The 19120-nt window shown below is 40.5% G+C and overlaps 4 protein-coding genes across 6 annotated transcripts; 2 read left to right on the top strand and 2 right to left on the bottom strand.

The window, feature by feature from the left end:
* Positions 1 to 3189: 3189 nt before the first annotated feature.
* LOC108594332 (CG5080) lies at positions 3190 to 7238 on the top strand. The gene is given in 5 exon segments (XM_017979485.2): positions 3190 to 3320; positions 3979 to 4147; positions 5534 to 5753; positions 5815 to 6388; positions 6444 to 7238. Coding segments are annotated over 4 exon segments (1659 nt in total). The 5' UTR covers positions 3190 to 3320; positions 3979 to 4061; the 3' UTR covers positions 7223 to 7238.
* A 2-nt stretch (positions 7239 to 7240) lies between these two features.
* LOC108594295 (dehydrodolichyl diphosphate synthase complex subunit NUS1) lies at positions 7241 to 8873 on the bottom strand. The gene is made up of 3 exons (XM_017979487.2): positions 8764 to 8873; positions 8123 to 8706; positions 7241 to 8037 (listed from the first exon to the last, which is right to left on the bottom strand). The coding sequence occupies exons 2-3, from the start codon at positions 8579 to 8581 to the stop codon at positions 7699 to 7701; spliced, it is 798 nt and encodes a 265-aa protein (XP_017834976.2). The 5' UTR covers positions 8582 to 8706; positions 8764 to 8873; the 3' UTR covers positions 7241 to 7698.
* Positions 8874 to 9378: 505 nt separating this feature from the next.
* LOC108600312 (zinc finger protein 1) lies at positions 9379 to 12122 on the top strand. Its single transcript, XM_017987811.2, has 4 exons — positions 9379 to 9508; positions 9799 to 10431; positions 10488 to 11355; positions 11409 to 12122. Exons 1-4 carry the CDS (start codon positions 9467 to 9469, stop codon positions 11897 to 11899), a joined length of 2034 nt encoding a protein of 677 aa, XP_017843300.2. The 5' UTR covers positions 9379 to 9466; the 3' UTR covers positions 11900 to 12122.
* Positions 12123 to 13883: 1761 nt separating this feature from the next.
* LOC108608564 lies at positions 13884 to 18903 on the bottom strand. Of its 3 annotated transcripts, none has more exons than XM_017999989.2 (4): positions 18883 to 18903; positions 15701 to 15788; positions 15233 to 15639; positions 13884 to 15164 (listed from the first exon to the last, which is right to left on the bottom strand). In XM_017999989.2, the coding sequence occupies exons 1-4, from the start codon at positions 18886 to 18888 to the stop codon at positions 14565 to 14567; spliced, it is 1101 nt and encodes a 366-aa protein (XP_017855478.1). In that variant the 5' UTR covers positions 18889 to 18903; the 3' UTR covers positions 13884 to 14564. The 3 variants fall into 3 exon arrangements, with proteins under 3 accessions (XP_017855478.1, XP_017855479.1, XP_017855477.1); XM_017999990.2 differs by lacking the exon at positions 18883 to 18903 and adding an exon at positions 18186 to 18375; XM_017999988.2 differs by lacking the exon at positions 18883 to 18903 and adding an exon at positions 15878 to 16948.
* Positions 18904 to 19120: the final 217 nt, after the last annotated feature.

Below are 19120 nucleotides of genomic sequence, written 5' to 3' on the forward strand. Positions count from 1 at the left end.
GTTCTGAAAATAGAAAATCCCATGTCGCCCTCTCGTAAGTGGAAATTTATGCTCACTCGCATATCCCTCTAGGCTGCACAACTGAGCCTGAAATGAGCATGAAAACTGATTGCGTTCAATTTGAAAATCTGTCGTCAAGCGAGGGTGGTGGAGGGAGGGCAAAGTCTAGCTGGTAGTAATCAAATCAGCGCCAATCAGATTTAAGCGTTTGACCCGGCTGCTGCTAAGGTGGGGCTTCAATTGTTGAATATATATATATACGCTTGTGTTTTCAGGTTCAAACTGTTGCTATATACTAACTAATGAGGATGTATTCAATTAGATAGTACAATTTTTCACTTGTTCGACTTATGAAGGGTGAAAGAAAACTCACTAAATGTCATCACCTTTAAAGAACTTTAGTTAGGCATATACATAAGTTAACTTTTGGCTACACAATTTGCAATTTATTAGAGATACAGAAGGGCTTGCTCTTCAAATAGAAAGGAAGCGGTAAAAGAAATTCATTGCAAAGGGGGAACGATGAACTTGCAGAACCAGTTGAACAAGATTTCTCAAAAAAAATACAAAACAAAGAAAGACGCAAATAAAACTTAGAAGACGTTTGTAATTCTTTTAATGTTTTTTTTTTTTTGCCGCAAGCTGCCTTTGTACAGGCTTTTGTTTATGCACAATTAAAGCACAAAAAGCAACTTGAATTTTTCGCTTCATTCATGCCTACACACATACATATATAAATTTTTATTTTAAATATCAAATAGATACAGATAGAAATTGAGCTCAAATTTCTAAGTTTTACTTTCTATTCGCTTTGCATGTGTTTTGCTTGATTTTCTAAAGATTAACTTTGTTACTTTTAAATAAACAATTGGAAGTGCGACCTGCACATCAATCAAATCTATTATGATCTATAATTATTTATTTCAAACTTACCTTTTGCAAAATCCTCTACAAATTACGTTGTGGGCGATGTTGACACAAATAGCTGAACAAAATATATAAATGTATGAAATTACATGTACACACACGAATATAAAGTATTAAAACACTTTTCGCACTAACAAAAGCATTGATAAAAACACAACACAAGCCGCGCGCACTCAAATTTATAAAACTTCAGTACAAACAACAACAACAACTACAGCAGCAGCAACGACGACAAGATAAAACAACAAACAGCCGTTGCCTTTTTCTCTCAATGAGCATAAAAATCGAATATTGAAGGTGGTTTCTCACCAACACAAAGAAAAAACGACAGGGCGTCGTACGTGCATATGCGTGTGTATGTGTGTGTGTGCGTGTATTTCTGTTGTGTTGTTGTCTCTTTATTGCAAATTTTGTGCTGCAAAACTAAATGTATATTACGTTAAAAATTTTAAATTTTAAGAACTATAAACATTTATATATATACATATATTTAATCGCCAACGGAGAGAGTCTAGTCCGCATTTTTACCTCCCGCAGCGAGGCCTAAAATAATTCTTAGCTACTGTTCTTTGTACATTTCCATGAACAGATGCTATGCCATTTCGTTCTCTTCGTTTTTCAGCACTTTAATTAACATTTTTCTGGTGAAAAGGCGCATCAGCGTTTGCACACCACGCATACACATAAACATGTACATACATACGATGCTGCTGTCTGTTGTTGTTGTTCAGCAAAGGCGACCGATTGACGCGAGACTTATTTTGCTTAAATTTTACGCATTGGCTTTGTGAAACATACTTTTGTATTTCTTTGATTAATTCACAACACCAAACTGCACACAATAACTATTAGTGTTATTAGTTTTATTCCGCGACGCGACTTTACCGTTTGCTTGTAAAATTATTATCAGCCAAATACACAACAGCGTCCCACGCGTTCAACGGTAAAAATTACAATAAAAAAATACGTTGTACAAGAAAACAGTGTAAATTGTGCGAGTAAGATGAGGCGAAGTTCCACCACTGTTAGAGCGAGAGGTCCGTGTTTGAGTTCGCCTCAATTGTATGAGTTCGACTCAAAGGCTCGCCTCAATTGTATAAGCAACTATGCGAGCGATAAATCGGTCGAACATCGCTCGACTGGACTTCTTCATCAATTCATCGAATCGGTAAAAAAAAAATACCAAAATTACTGTTTATAATGGAAATTATCTATAACGCCACTTACAGCTAATAACATTGATACTCAGTGCTCAGTGCAATGGCACACAAAGTATTTTTTGGCGGGCAGAAACGCATGTTGTTCTTTTCAAAGCTCTGAAAACCAGCTTATTGACGATGACCTGGTCAATAGCCTGGAAGTGTAAGTAATTAACTCTAATAAGTATTACATTTAATACATCTAATGACTTTGGGTCTTTTAGCTATGGCCAATGTCTGTCTGTTTGATGCTCTAGACGTGAAAAGTTGTTGAGCATCGTTTGCAAGCTTTGCCTAAACTATGGACGTCATATAGTGGTATTCGTGGAGCACACGCATTATTACAACTTCTGGCGGAGCTTATATCGCACGCCGTGGTGAAGCGTCAGTCAGGACAGGTCTGTTCTGCAGGTAAGGCTCTAGTTATACGAAAACGCTAGTCCCAACTGAAATATTTAGCCAATTTAAATAAATATCATAATAAGTTAATATCACAAAAACAAAAACAATAAATGTAAACAAAGTTTATATATAAGTGCGACTACAGCAGCAACAGACAAACAAAAAGCAAAGGTGCAAGTGAGATGCAAATAATAATAAAAGCAGAGGGGAAAATCACTCCCTAGAAACTGAGTATAGGCGTAAAGTATCGATGCGTATTCCGATTAATTGGCGCGAAGATTTTCATTATTCAAAATTTAAATTTCCTGCAAACTTACAACATAAATATATATAAATTTGCAAAAGTTGTTGAATCAAATATTTCTATTCATATTTATTAGATTTTAATTGGCTTGATTTGAGCCGCAAAACATCAGTGGTACCCTTATAATTTATGTGCATGGCTTTCAATAGCTTTGTATTATTATTAATTGAATTTTGATTCAATTGCGCTATTTTATTGGACTTAGGATGCGGGATGCTGTAAACTCAACGCATTGCTCTTTTAGATGCACTCTTTAATGAAAAACATCTGAGAAAGATCTGCTCTCGTTGTGGAGCGTAGAGAAAGCATTATCAGTAGCCGACACAGCATTTGCCAGCATCTCCTATGATCATTCATTGTGCGGCTCTCGTGCAGTGAGGACGTCTCTTCTACTAGTGCAATAATAGAAAGTGCTTAAAGTTGATAGTTTTTTATATTCAAAGTGTTCCTAAGCGCAGTGGATTAGTCATTGTTTGGAGATCTAAATCGTATGTATTTGTGCGGATATAGAAACACTAACAAGCTGATATTTATTTATATATAAGAGTATACTTGAATATTTTATAATATATAGTTACTATCTTGAGCACTCACAATTTATCAACCTTTAACCCAATTTTGTTTAAACTTGAGATAAGGACATGCTTCTTTTGATTATTGTTTTAAATCAATTTACATGTGTTCTATATATGGGAAGACTCGTGTTGATTAACTGCAATTAACACATTTCACTTGCATATTTGTGACCCAATTTCGAGATTTTATTATCATGCAAAAAATGCATAAATGGAAAAATAAAAGAAAAACAGAACTAGCACAGCATACAGTATGCAGAATTTGCGTCATTTGTTTATTGTTCTTTGCGTTTTAATAACGCTCTAAATAATTAGCTTTAGATATACACAATGGGAGCGCAACAAGGAACAAACTAACGATGCATTTTGTCTATTCATTAATAAACAAAGAAACACATCTGAACTGCAGCAGCAGCTGTCGAAAATTTGTTTATGGCTTATGGAATTTATTACAAACAACATTTCATAAACAATATATAAATTGACGACGCCATTACAAATAGTTTTTAATTTACAAAAATGCAAACATATACTATAGATCAATTCGATTTCCTCTTTGCCATTGCCACAGATCACGCACTTAAACCTAATTTGGATTTTCAGTCCAGACGCCAATTGGAATCGAGGCAGAATCAACGGAAGGCACGCATCAAAATGGCAACTGCTACGCATCATTCAATTGCCTTGCTGCTCCTAGCTCTAATTAGTGTGGGTCTTTGGCAAACAACTGCAGCAATCACGAAGTAATATACAAGAATTACATACATAAATTTATAGGTATGGACTACTAATCTGTCATAATTCCCTAAGTAAAGTTAAAACTTAAATATATTTTAAAATTCAATTTTAATAAAGACCTGGCTACAAAAATATTATACAATTTTATTTACATTCTATTTCACAAGTATAAAAAATTTCAATTGTATTCATGCTTTACTTTTAACTTTTTATGAATTTAAACTAATCATGACCTTTTCTAAGAATTGGGTTTTTTATATTTATTGGCTTAAATATTTCTAAAGTTCATAGATGATAATTAAATATTGAAATCATTTATGAGTTCAAATAGTTTTTACTCAACTTTCAAGCATTTAATCCAAATTATTTTCATTAAGCACTAAATAATACTCTAAGTTAAAAAGATTGCTACATATTAATTTAGCTGCCTCGTCTATGGTAGTACTAACCCGAACATTACCATCTGGCCGCCATCACTTATAAAGAAAAATAACATTATGACACATGTCATAGGAAATGTTCACACTTTGCTTAAGATTTCCCATTGGTAATTGTTTTGTTTTTAGAAAATTTTTACAAGCAGATCAAGTCTGGCGCCAATGCTTATGCGCTGACCCCCCTTTCCTTTCCGGCCTGGGAGTTTTCCCACTCCCGTGGCACTTTACGCCATATGCGTCGCCAGCAGCACAGAGAGCAGTGCTTGAAGTCCCTATGGGACTGGGAGTGGTAAAGCACCGCTAAAGCCAAAACTAATGACTATTGCCTTCAAAGAAACAGAGATGTTGTTCTGTCTGTTCCGCATGTTCCGCCCGTTTATTTGTTTATTTTTGGGCCGAGCGCGCATGTTTTACTGCATCTAACTGCAGGCAGCATTACTTTGCATGCAAATGCTTAATTGGCAGGGCGGAGGGAGAAGGAGACGGAGACGCAGACGGACACAGCCAGCATACATATGTTGTCTAACGGACAGCCAAGGCACTTAGAGCGCTGCCAGTCTCTGGATATCCATCAGCATCAATGCATTTCACACACACACACACACACACATTTCTCATTGCACATCTTATTTTTAATAGAAACGCTCGCAGCTAAAAGGGTTTCTGACCCTGAGACGGCGTTCCCGTTGAAGATTACAGACTGACAGGGTGGGCAAGTTTACAAGAATTCATCTCGAATTGAGATCGAGAGTCAAGTCATTTATAATAAGCATGCAGGCGCGATTGCAACCCCAACTCTAGTTTTAATTTATTGCTGTCGAAGTCATAAAAGTCCCACTGCCATGCACATTGGGGCAAAGCTATGAGTACAAATGTTTAAAAATTAAGTAAGCGCTTATAGGGAGGGCTTTAATTTTCATCATATTTTAAATTTAATTGAACTCTTTGCAGCATGGATGACCTTGGTGGCACCATGAAGTCCATAATCTACTCCTACAATCAGCTGGACAACAAGTTGCAGCGTCACGAGCATCGCGAACGTGCCTTGGGTGAGATTTTAAAAACAGCGCTGCAGACGCTGCTTAAGGGTCAAAAGAACCTCGAGCCCATCAATGGCATCTTTACGCGTCTGGATGAGCGTGTTAGCCAAATTGAAACCATGCTTATAACAGTAAGTTAACTCTCTTCAATATAAATTAAAGTCCTAAGCTAAATCCTGTTAAAAAATTTAGCAAGAGGAGAAATACAATGCGCAGTCGGACAAGTTTAATCAGGCTGTGGATCACATGTTCAAATGGATGCGTGAGAATGATGAGTGCTTTAAAAATCCACCAGGTGCTCCCAAGGTTATTGCTGCACCCGCCGCCGCCGCCGCCGCTGTGCCCAACGCTTTTGTTGAGCAGCAGCAGAAGTTGAACAAGCAACTGCTGGACGAACTAAAGCAACTCTCTGGCAGCGTGGCCAAGCTTTTGGATACCAGCAAGCAGGCAGCTACGGATACACAAAAGAGCCTTGAACGCTTGTGCCCCGGAACTGAAATTGATACTCAAATCGAAGCCAAAACAAATACTAAAACCACAACTTAAACAATTGCTGCGCCACCCAAGAGCAACCCATTCGAGTCGCAGCTGCTGGCACAGCTCAACGCGCTGAGCAACAATGTAACACAGCTTTGTGGTGCCACGCCCACAGTTACGCCAGCTGGACTCAGCCAGCAGGATAAATCTTACATGCAGGAGCTGAACAATGAAACGCTCAACGCTTTGGCTGCGCTGAAGTCTGAAGCTGGCGTCGCACAACAAAAGTGTAAGTAGCTTGAATTGATAATTGATTAAGCTTTACTCTTGACTTCCTTTTGCAGCCTTGCAGCAAAGCACGGAGCAGCTGCAGCAGGTGGAGGCCAACATACAAGGCGAGCTGAAGTCATTGTCCACCGATGTCGGCTTCCTTAACAGCTTCAATAAGGAGATCAATGCCAGTCATAGCAAGTTGAACGAAGGCTTCGATACGCTGAGCAAGTTCAATAATATCATGATGACCAACTCGGAGGTGGTGCTGGAGACGCAACGCAAGGTGGAGTTTGGCACGCTGCAAATTGTGCAAAAGGTGAACACGCTGGTGGAACAGCAGGTGGCTGAGCTGACGACGCTGCTGAAGCAACGCTTTACTGCGCTGGATGAGAGCATGTTGCATACGCAGCTGGAGGCGAGTCGCAATATAAGCGGTCTGCTGGAATCCGATCTCACCAAGGTCTGGCATCGCATTGAGATTATGAACAACGAAATCAGACAGAGCCGTGAGCTGCTGATACTGATGCAGTCTGTGCATGATGGCTATGTCAACGGCACCTTCAACACCATGATGGGCTTAAGCAGCAAGGTGGAGGAGACCAAGAAGCATATGATTGATATGGACACCAATTTGAACTATCTGCTGGGCAAGCTGTCGCTCATGTCCAGCGAGTTTGGCAACATCAAGAAGGGTCTGGCCGACTCGCTTGTCGATCTGCGCAACTCCTTCCAAATGATTCATGAGCGCATGCCCAGCAGCAACGCTGGTCCGCACAACATTGAGAAGAATCAGTATCTAACCGATGTGAATCTGCTGTCCAAGCGCCATGCTCAGTCCGAGCGCGTCTAGACTCCAAAACAGTCAAAAATAACACTAGTGCCTAAGCCAGCGAATTTACATACACAAAATATTTATAGACAACAAATCTCAAATTTATATACACACATACTACTACATACATGAGTTTCGCAAATACTTTTCGCTTTTGAATAACAAAAAATATATTTTTGCTTTAATTTTATACAATAACTATAATCATAAGACATTTGGATAGTAAATAATATCGGGCAGACGTTAGCGTGTAATTCAAGTGATGTACCCAATCCGGAGGTAAGCTGCCCAAGCTAGTGGCGATTCAAATGAGAGCTGTAGTCTGTAGTTTGGGACTTGGAATCCAGAAAAACGAACAGAGCTTTGCTTTCACTTTTGGCTTATATTTCTAGCGTGTTATTACGTTTACTGGCGATCCACTCACTTAACAATATAAAGTATTTTCGTTTTCATATAAATTAGGACATACTATGGATGATTGCAACAGCTTATGACTATTTGCCCCAGCGTTGCTCGCAACGCGCGTATTTATAGAGCACCTGAAGAAAGGTTCGGGCACCAAAGTAGCGGCCACTGTGATGCGTATGGAACTCGGTGAAGCGTACGTGCCAGGGCAGTAAGCCATATGTGCATGTTTGCTTGGCAAATACAATGCCCAGCTCTGGCTCTGGCACTGCGAACTCCAGGCGCTTGTTTAGCCCAGCGCTGATGGCGTCGGTGAGTGTCTCACGCTTCTGTAACAACTTTTGCTTGGCTTCAGCGCTTTGCTCGTACAGCTCACGACAGACATCGGCTATGAGCGCATGGCAGTCGTCGTGACCGATTTGATAGACCTAACAGGAAACATTAATTGATAAGCATGTGTTCCTGCTTTTAATTGGAAAACGCTTATCAACTGATAAGACGTTATTCGCTCACCTGCAGCTGTGTGGGGTGCAGACCGTTGCCGGCGTAACCATTTCTTGTGCCATTGCAGTTACCGTTTTGTTCCTTTTGCTTACTTGGTGGCCAGAGCATGGCTCTACTCTTGGTTGGCTCACATAACTTGGACAGCTCGACATGACCTGTGCGCGCTGTACGCGTGTCATAGATGCTCAAGTATTTAATACCTATGTTTAGGGCATAGCTTAGTATGTTTTTAAGCAGCGCTGCGTCCACATATCGTTCGTCTGGCGCTATGACTAGCACCAAGTGCTGTGGCAATTTTTCCAGCTCGTGCGACGCGCGCTTGAATAGCTCACGCTGGTCACATTGCCAGTAGTCACATGATCTGCATACCAGCGCATGAAGTCGACGCCAGAGCAGCTGCAACTGCCAGTGTAGGTAGAAGAACAACCAGATTAGCCAGCCAATCACTGGACAGATGAGTTGCATCATTTTGGTGTGTTTGGGAATGGCGTAAGTTTAGTTTTCAGCCGCGACGTTAATGAGCCGGGCAGCGCAGCTCCTGTTGCTTGTTTTGCTGGCGTGTTGTTGTTGTTGCTCCAGAGCCCAAACATAACCTGTAAACGATAATTATTTGTACTTCGTCCATTGATATGCACTTGACATATACTTACGTATATTAAGCAACGTTGTTGGTAATATACGCCATATAAATTTATGTTGAATATTTCATTGCAGTTTTGGCGCAGGCACACATACTTATATATATCACATACGTGTATTTTAGAAGTTCTATCGAAACTGTCGATTGCCGGTGCTGTCTGTGTTATCATTGCAAAAAAAAGTGTTCTTAATGCACGGTAACACTCAAAGAGCATGGCGGCAACTTTAAATATTTTATCTATTAGACCAATTATTTATCACTTCATGCTAATAATTAATATCTAACAAATGCACGATTAAAAATCATAGCACTATTTTATTTATGTGCTATTATATGCATTAAATTGCGCTGAAAGAGAACAGCTGCACTGTTATGCACACTGTCATCCAGCTATAAAAAACTTTTAAAAAATAGCTAACATAGTATAAAGTAACTAAAATAATCAAAATACTACTATGTAGCTATAGAATTAACCAATCTATATTTTAATAAAACCTACAAAGGGCATTTCATTCAAAAGTATTTGAAATTCCGTGCATAACAGAGTTTCTCTCAGCTGTTCAATTCCCCATTTCCCCGCTAATGACACTCAGAGACTGTCAGCACTGGTCGGATGAATAGCTAAAGCCGCAACTCTCACTAAAAGAAACTGTTTTGTTATTTATCTTAAATTTTAGCAAAGCTATTAATTAATTAATGAATTTACATACAAAATGGAGCGCAAGGAAGTGGACACGCAGCAGTTCATTGATCATGTAAGTGCAATAACTTTTTAGTAAGGGAGGTCAAAAAAAATCTGAAAATAATTATATTAAAAACAGTTTCCGAAGCTTTATAATGAGAATCTCTGAATTTAGAAGGTAACCCCTCCTTTTCTTAATTAACTTCAATATCACACAACCTACCGATGCCCACTTGCACTCTTAATTTTGATTAATTGATTAGCGACTCCCTGTCGCTTCCTCCATTCGGAAATTGTTTTAATGGTGTAGTCACTATTTGATAGTTCATAAAAAAGTATTCAAGTAAATTTCCCTCTCCACAGACGCTGCTTGCAACGGAGCTGATGCATAACAACTTTATGATGGATCTAATCGATCCAGCGGCTGTGTTTCCAAAATCAAATGAAGGGCCCACCAATCTAAGCACAAATGCAAATCCGGCAAATGCTTCACAGCACTCGCTGACATCGCCAGAGCTGAACTTTCACAACACAATTTTTCAGTATGTGAACAAGCATGTGGGGGATGAGCAGGTGCCAGATGGTGCCAGAACACAGCCGGCGTATCCGGCGCTGGCTATTGAACCCACAGTGCCCATTGATGTGACAAATGCGCTGGATGACGATGATCTGTTATATACCCACTGTGTATCCACGACAAATGCACGCAAGGTGTTGCCGCATAAAAAACGCATCTCGCGCAAGCTAAAGGGTACAATGGCAAGCATGGAGCTAGAGTTGGAACAACATCATAAGCATCATGTGCCGGTGCCAACGGTAGCTGCCTACAGCTGCGAGATTTGCGGTTATGCGGTTCATACACAAATTGAATTTTATGCACATCTAAAGCAGCATTACGATCCAAGCAGTCTAGAGGTGCCAACACAACAGCAACAGCCACAGCAACAGCAGCAAAAAGAACCGCTCGACATGTGCGGGCTTACAGCGCAGGATAAGGTGAGTTGCAAGTTCACGATATGGATATATAATTAGCCTGAATTTGCTGTTTTCAGTTGCAACAAGAGCAAGCCAAGCTGGATCAGGTGTTTCATGATGTGCAGCTGAACTTTGAAAATTTTCATAATATAACCCACGATGATGTTGGCGTCAATATGGTCATACATTCAGACGCCCTGAGCTTGCACAAGACTGCCGATAAGTTGGACAATGTGGTGGTCGCCACAGCGCCCACGCCCAATGTTGTGCCTGTGGAGGACGTGGAGTTCAGTGATACGGAGGATATGCTTGAGGGCATACGCAATGTTGTAGACAAAGTGTCTATAGAAGATACCTGCGATGAGCTGGTGGATCTGGAGCTTACCTCAAGTGGCATGCGTGCGCCTTGGTTTAACAACAACTTCAGTGACATTGGTTTCTCTGGCTTGCTGCTGCCCGGTGAGCCACCACCTGCGCCTACCACGTCAACGCTGATGAAGACTACAGACAGTGGCGCTGAGCGACTGACACTTGGCGTTGTGGTTGAGCCAGAAGTAGAGCGCAGCGAGCAAGCTCTGCTTCTATCGCCGACAACACGTGCCGCTACGCCCAGCCAAGGCTCAGATATTGAGCAGCTGCAGCGCTCACCGCTTATGATAAGCGATGCCTTTAAGCTGGAGGATGCAGCTGGGCCAAGCTGCTCACCTGCGCATACAATTTCGGATGACAATGCCGATAGCTATCTGATGGATGAAGACAAGCAAAGCAGCGAAGAAGAAAAGACCAAACGCAAGTTTCCTTGCAGCAAGTGCGCCAGAGAGTTCAACTCCTATAATGCGCTCAAATATCATTCACACACACACAACAAGGAGCGTGCCTATCCATGCAACACCTGCGAGCGTTCCTTCTATACACAGAGTGCGCTTAAGCAACATGAGCGTACGCGTAAGTTAATCATATGTTACTTCAAATCAATATTAATATCTATTTTCTTACAGACTCTGACGACAAGCCCCACCAGTGCACACAGTGCGACTACAAGTTCCGTCAGTGGGGCGATCTCAAGTATCATATTATCTCGCGTCACAGCGAGATTAAGGCGCACATGTGCGAATATTGCGGCAAGAGCTTTTCCCGAAAGTATTCCCTCGTCGTTCATCGACGCATTCATACCAGTGAGCGCAACTATGCCTGCGAGCACTGCAGCAAAACATTTCGTGCTAGCTCCTATCTCTTGAGTCATATTAAAATCCACACTGGCGAGCGTCCTTACACCTGCAGCATATGCGCCAAGAAATTCCGTGTCTCGGGTGATTTGAAGCGACACATGCGCATACACGATCCGGCGCGTAATGCGCAATTGTCAGCGGCGAAGAAACCAAAGACGCGCGCCAAGTTGAAGCAGATTGTAGACGACGATGATGATGATGAAGAGGATGAGCAAGCGAAGCAAAACGACAAGTCTGAACAGGAAATTTTGGGTTTGTAGTCAAGTGCCAAAATTTCTACAAAGTTTAAGTAATTAAAGTAGCCATAAAACCAATGTATATACTAAATAGGCGCAGCTCTCAGTTTAGCTTTAGTAAACCTTTCAAGAATATTACTCGAAGAGCGCATTTAGTTTAGTTCAAAGATCTGACCAACACTTTTTTAATTTATCTGTCAATCAGCATGTCAATATGCATAACAAGATATTAAAGAAAACAAATACAATACGCAACTTTTTAAAATACAAAACAAAATATAGTTAATTGCTTTGGGGAATTAAAGAACTTACTTTAAGACATTCACTTCCATTAAAAAATGCTTACATGTATTGTTTACTATTGCAGAGCATTTCTTTATTATTCTTCATCGTTCTTTATTTTGTTTTTTTTTCAAAATGTTTTCTTCTCGTTTTGCACTTGTACCGTTCATCGTCTTAATTCTTATGTTTTTATTCTCTTTTTGTTTTTGCATTAATGAGTAATTTTATATATATATATATATTAAATATATATTGTTATTAATATAACTATGTACAACACATGGTGCTTGGGCGCACTTAGCTCAACCCAAACCTCAAAGAAATCTTTGTATTTTGTTTACAACTTAACTTGTTTGCTTTTTTTATCAGCGTCTTTTGGTTTGTTTCAAAAATATTCAACACAAGCGCGCTTTTTTTTATCGAATAACCTTTTCATTTGTGTTAGTCCTTTGCGTGGCCCTTGATTCACATATTTGGAACTTAAAAACTAAAACCTAATATTGGTTACTTCCACTTTGCTCTCCCATTAACGTACGGCTCAGTCCATGATATCTTGCATTCTCCACTACACATATACAATATATTTAATTAATATTTAAAACTTATGAAAACTTCCTGGCTGCCTCCTTTGCTTCCAATATTTTCTTTCAACCCTATCTCTTGTAGGCTGCTACAAACCTGCCTGATCTTTATTGATGGAATTGAATTCGTTTGTCATGTTTTTTTCATAAACTTTTTATTGGTGGTGTGGGTTATGCTGTATTTTGGTAGGTTGTGTGTTGTGATACTTTGATACTTTGTGTTCTGATGTGTGGGTATGAGATGATTATTGAAAATACATGAAAAAACTTGCTTGCTAACTGGCAATGCAGGCTCAATTTGAATTTCATTTTATAAATGTTGCATGCTTTTAGGCGCATGCAACGTTTTATTTTTTTGAAATTCAACATTAAACGTTGCTATTGCTTCGATTACTTTGGATTAAACAAAATTATTTTAATTGCGTTCTTTGTGACAATTAATTGATTTCGTTTGGTTTTTTTTTTTTTTTTGGGTTTCATTTTTTCTTTTTTAATTTCAATACAGGTTTATTATCGGCTGTGTTTTTATTTTTTGTTTTCCATATAGTTTGATAAAGAAAATGTAATTCTGCTTTTCTAATTCATACGTTTGCCAATTACGTATACTTAGATAAATATTATTTTGTTGCGCTTACTGTAATTGCATAAATTAAAATTCTTTTAATGAAAATTGATGGCAGCTTTTTGTTTTTTTTTTACTTTGCTTTTTTTTTTTTGGATAGCTTTTAATATTGTTTATAAACACATATATATTCAACTGTTTAATTCTTTAGCTGTATTATATTAATCTTAGTTCGATCTGCTATTGCATACAAAAGATAATCGCATTTCTTCTTCATCGTCTTCTTCTTGGTATGTATCTCTTTATGGTAAATTATTTACTATTGTTTCTTCACATTGTTGTTGCTGTTTTTCTTGTTGTTTTTGTGGTTGTCTGTTTTGTCCCCAGTGTTATTTTTTGTTTGTTTGTGTTTGCTACGCTATTTTTGCTTCTTCCTCATTTAATAAACATTCCCCATATTCGCCTTACACCTTACACACATATTTTTATAGAAATATAATGTTGCTCTTTAAAGTTTTCGAGTCTTCTGTCTACATCACACAACATTTTGTTTTTAAATTTATATTTTTGGTTTTTTGCTTTCTTTTTTGCAAACATTTAAAAAAATTAAAACACTTGCTAATGTGCGTAGTCTTTGCCAATTTTCAAAAAGATTTTTGTTTTGTTTCTTATTTCAATTTTGTTGTATTTTGTTTTTTTTTTTTTGTTAACGCACACAAATACAATATTTACAGATCTGTAGTTGCTACAAACATTTATCCAATATACACATATATATATGTAGATATATATATGTTTGATTTAATTATCGCTGCTTTTGCTGCACAAAAATTCATCAACTTGCTCATTCACCTCTCATTCTCTTTTTTAAAATAGTGAAAAAATAGCTGCTTAAATTGTAGATTGTTAGTTATACTTTTGTTATTCTGTTTTGTTTTTGCTTTACGAATTACTGTTTAAAATTGTTTTTCAAGTTGTATTTTAGCTTTACACAATTCTGTAAGTGTGGCTGTTGTTTTATGTTGCTGCTGTTGTTGTTGTTGTTGTTGCTATTCTTTGTATGCCAAGCTGTTTGATCGTGTAGTGTGCGCCTAAAGTTGCTCAACAAAGTTGCACAGCGACGTTTATAACGATTGCTGTTATGTTATATCGACAATCTTGCGGTTGCTGCTGTTCTTTTGTTATTATTATTGTGGATGTTGGTTTGTATAAAAAGTCTTTGATTTGCCATTCTCTGTACCCTTCGCTGTATGGGCGCTCTGGATTAGAGACTCACCTGCTGCATCTTATCAAAATCTAAGCACGGCCGATGCGCACGCTGCAGTCTCTGGGTGGCAGCAGCTGCAGCAGTTTCTCCTCCCGCGGCAACTCCAGCCGCACCGCCAATATTATTGCTGGGCCGACGTCTGGGCGAAATGGCGCAATGGAATAATTTCGCGGGCGGACTAACCGAGCGAACCTCCATGTTGTCCAGACCGGTGGTCGAGGCCGGACTGCTACGGGAGCTATTGTAGTGGAAACTATATTTGGGCTGTGGCTGATAGATGTGATGCGAACTATTGCTCATTTTCAGCTTGATGATGCTCGGCTCGTTCTCGTTGCTGCCCTCATTGGGCGCCACCGCTGCTGCTGCTGCTGACGACGGCGCAGCGGCATCAAGCTTGGGGCATTTACTGCTGCCGTTCTCCTCGTTTACACTATTATCACATAATTTAATATTTTCGATGCCACATCGTGCCTCCGATAAGATCAGGGGCGTTGTGGAGCGGAACATCATATGGCTACGATTTGGCTTAAATGCCTCCAATGGTGGCGATGTGCGAAAATTCACGGGCGTCAAAATCGGCTCCAACGAATTGCGAAACTGCAAAGGAAAGCGAAATAAATGAGTTGAATTGAATTGTTTATGTCTGGCCGAAATGGATGCGGTACCTCGTCATCTGAGCTGTGAGCGAGCGAACGCTTGCGATTCTCCACCATTAGCGTGGAGCTGGAGCGTTTAGCGGATGTGGTGGCTCGCTCATCATAGGGCGCCTCCGTATCCAAGGATGAGGTGCAGCCACGATTCGACAGACGCGATGCACATGCAGAGGAAGCCGTGGTGCCGCTGTTGTTGGCATTGTTGCTGGTAGAGGGCTTGTGGGCCGTTGCCGCTGAGGGACCATTAATGACCTCAAGCTCCTCCTCGGAGCTGTGCTGATCATACATGAGATGGGCGCAGGATAACGACGACGTCTGATGACACATCATTGCAGCAGCAGCGGCGGCAATGGCTGAAGACTCCGATGAGCATGCAGTATCCGTTGAGGGTGAGTTTGCATCCGTGCAGGAACTCAAACCTAATACCAAAATTCTTGTATTAATAAACAATCTATAAAGTTTATTATCTTTGATGCTTACTAGTTTCCATATCCACGTCTAGGTGGCGTTTGTTTTCCACATCGAGCAGTTCACCATCAGATTCGGTGCCAGAGTCATTCGATTCACGCTATCAAAATTATAAACAAATTACAGTATTTTTATTAGTTGTTGTTTTGTTTATTTAATTGTTCGTTGTTAGTTTGTTTTGTTGCCCACCTTCTTACGCAGAAAATTTTTCGTTGCCTTTAATGAATTCTCGCGACTCTTGTGCCTGACAAACTTTATCATGATTTTTTGCTGTGTGCCTTGTTTTATTTATTTTACACGTACATTCCACACACGCATACCCATGCACTTTCTGTGTTTACGCGACACCCACACAACACAGCCAAAACTTACTACTACGACGTCGGCGTAAGCGTTAACGTCGACGTCGACGTCGACAGCTTGCTCCACCGCTTTGTGTGTGTGCGAGCGCGTGTGTTTGGATGTCCGTGGGGTCCTCTTGCTCTCTCGCTCTTTGGCTACTACTAGTATTACTACATACTATTACTTTTCGTGCTGTGTTACGTTTTACTCTTGGGTGCTGCTGTTTCTATTTATTCGCCGATCGGTCTATGGTATATATTTTTGTTTGTTATTTTTCGCTATGCTTTGCTTTTGTTTCCTTGTGCTCCAACAGAGCTCCAGAGCACAAAACTCTCTCTCTCTCTCTCTCAGTTGCTGGTGCGCGCACTCTCTCTCTCTCAATCTCCCTCTCTTTGTGTGTAGTTTTTACGTTCTCTCTGCCTTGGTACGTTGCCGCCTACGCGCGCCTGTTTGGCGCGTGTAAGCGCTGTTTCCTTTTTGTGCAGCGAGCGCGCACCTTTCGCCGTAACTTATACAGCAAGAATTTATTGATTTTCGGTCTCTTATTGCGGAAGCCAGAGCCAAAAAGCGCTTCAACAGGATGAGCCCCAAACTGCCCAGACAGCAGTGGGCACAAGCGAATGCAAAAATGTGAAAACTAATATGGGAAATTAATAGCCGTTTAACGCTCAATCAATTGTATAAGCTTTTGGTGTAGCTTAATTGGTCTCGTTAGCATTTGCACACACAACGTTTACAATTGCACTTTGCTGCAATTTGCTTTTGCTGTCTACCGCAATCTATCTATCTATCACACACACTCGCCCTCTCTCGCTCGCTCTCTTGCGCAAAGTTTTTCGGCTCGCCAGCTTATTACTACAATATATTATACTACGTTTTAGTATTACTATCATCACCCGTCACCGGCTAACGTTGCTCTGAAACTGAAAAATTATAGCCAAAAAATCTCTGCGCTGGCGCTGGAGCGCGCTGCTCTGCTCAACTTTGCTGCTGCTGCTGTCTGCTGCTGGGGCCACTGCTGCGCTCTCACTTGCAATTTCTTGCTGTGTGCATGTAAAAAAGAAGAAGAGTGTGTGCGGGCGTCAAGGGGGGCTCGACGCGCAGTCAGAAAGTGTGGAAGTGAGGGGAAAGGGGAGCACAACTCGTGCTCATGTTTGTTGGTCGTTGTCGGCTCTAGTGACTTCGACAACGTTCGGTTCGGTTTGTGGAAATGCAACGCGAGATAGCAGCATGCCGTAGTACATAGTATTTATGGGCAACAAAAGCAGAAGAAGAAGCAGCAGCAACAGCAGTGAAGCCGATAGTAATGGCAGACAAACAAATGTAAAAAAAAAGAAATAATGATATGACAAGAAAAATATAGAAAAATAGCTTAAGCGTGCGAAACTCGTTCGCTGTTAATACTACTATGAGTAAAAATAAACACAAGCCAATACTATGCACATAAATTATACAATGGGGCACAATGGACTAAACTAAAGTGAAAGATGTAAGCAGCGCGATGTACGCATGTTTGTCTAGTTATGTAGTTGAATGGAAATTGAATTAGTATGGCGTTTCAATCTCTCGTTCAATTTGCTTTCAGTTTACGCGAAAAATACTACAACCACGTCTACGTGCCTCCCACACGACCTACACGCAACACACAGATGCACACACTCTCACATTTTCATATTTGCAGTAAATCGTAAACGACTTTGCAGCGTCGTTTTATCCGTAGCAGTTACTTCCCAGTCACCCCCACGTCGCCGTCTGACTATTGATTCCGCATTGATGTTGTTGTTTTTGCTGCGCCAAGTACTTTTGTTCCATTCATACTACACACACACACACACACATACACACGCAAACAATATACTATATGTGAGAGAGAGCTTTATGACTCTGACGTGCATCTGGGCTGTATTGTGGTGTGGGTGTTTTGGCAGCGACTGCGTGTTGCAGCCTAGTTGGTTTCAGGTCTAAATTTAGCACTTGGCTTGCAACTTCGCAAGGATTTTTCCTATTTTTTTTTCACTTTATACAAACAGTTTCCACACTTGCACAAACGTTTAGCTGCTCATTCGCTCGCTCACCAACACTTATGCACGCAAACACACTCGCACACATACTTGTTTCCGTATACGCACATTGAGAACCGTTAGAGCACACTTACTTGACAATAATGCAAAATGTTGAATTTTTTGCCTGCTTGTGCTTATTCCTTTCCAGCGACAATTTGTTTTGTGGGGTAGCGGGAACGAGCGGGGAGTGAGAGGGAACAACAGAAAAAATGTGTCCACTAGCGAGCTGCGAAACGCGAATCAAAACTATGATCCGGACTCTGGGCAACAAAACAGCAGCAGTGAGTGTCGAACGATGAATGGGGCTGCTGTTCCGTACTACAATTCAACAGCAGCAGCGACTGCTAACAGCGACAGGCGTAGGTTGGGGGCGGTGGGTGGCAGCACACGACGCGTTTTTGGAGAATTGACAAAACAAGGCAAGCGATAGAGAGACAACCGCTAACGAGAGCGAGAGAGCTCCACACAAACGTGCTTTAAAAACTCACACACACTCACACGTGCGAGCACACTATACTTTATTTGTTTGTATGTGTGTTAATTTCATTGTAATTCATAAAGCTTTAACGCTGCCGATTTCTCTCGCCCTCTCACATTTAGTCTTGTGTGTTTGTTGTTTGTGCGTGGCTTGCATAAAAGGCAACCCAATAAACATTTCTGTCGACGTCTAATGCAATTAACTTTTCAATGTCAAGTCGCGACGCGCTTGCCGCTGCACCCACACACACACACTCAAATACATACAGAGCAGACGGTATGGCGTTTAAACTTTCCCCCTCCCCCACTTACGTGCATTATTTGTTATAGCTGCGATTACGCTGAAGATTGTAGTTTCACATACTGAACGAGATGGTGTTGTGAAAGTTCAGCCTTGATGATATCAGCGCGTGTTGTGATACATTTGCTAGATTTCTAGTCTAAGCCGATCAACTAGACTACATAGATATATGTATCTTTGTATGTATTAAATCATTGTAGACGTTCTGTTGCAAGCTGCGTTTGTTGATATGGAAACTAAATCGGGAGC

Source organism: Drosophila busckii, chromosome 2L, assembly GCF_011750605.1.
Source record: "Drosophila busckii strain San Diego stock center, stock number 13000-0081.31 chromosome 2L, ASM1175060v1, whole genome shotgun sequence".
NCBI lineage: Eukaryota > Metazoa > Arthropoda > Insecta > Diptera > Drosophilidae > Drosophila > Drosophila busckii.

Coding starts and splice junctions, on each gene's coding strand:
- LOC108600312 (XM_017987811.2), top strand. CDS start 9,467: ATGGAGCGCAAGGAAGTGGACACGCAGCAGTTCATTGATCAT. Junction 10,432..10,487: donor GGCTTACAGCGCAGGATAAG/GTGAGTTGCAAG, acceptor TGCTGTTTTCAG/TTGCAACAAGAGCAAGCCAA. Junction 11,356..11,408: donor TAAGCAACATGAGCGTACGC/GTAAGTTAATCA, acceptor ATTTTCTTACAG/ACTCTGACGACAAGCCCCAC.
- LOC108608564 (XM_017999988.2), bottom strand. CDS start 15,949: ATGATAAAGTTTGTCAGGCACAAGAGTCGCGAGAATTCATTAAAGGCA. Junction 15,640..15,700: donor AGACGTGGATATGGAAACTA/GTAAGCATCAAA, acceptor TTTTGGTATTAG/GTTTGAGTTCCTGCACGGAT. Junction 15,165..15,232: donor CTCACAGCTCAGATGACGAG/GTACCGCATCCA, acceptor TTTCCTTTGCAG/TTTCGCAATTCGTTGGAGCC.
- LOC108594295 (XM_017979487.2), bottom strand. CDS start 8,581: ATGATGCAACTCATCTGTCCAGTGATTGGCTGGCTAATCTGGTTGTTC. Junction 8,038..8,122: donor TGCACCCCACACAGCTGCAG/GTGAGCGAATAA, acceptor GTTTCCTGTTAG/GTCTATCAAATCGGTCACGA.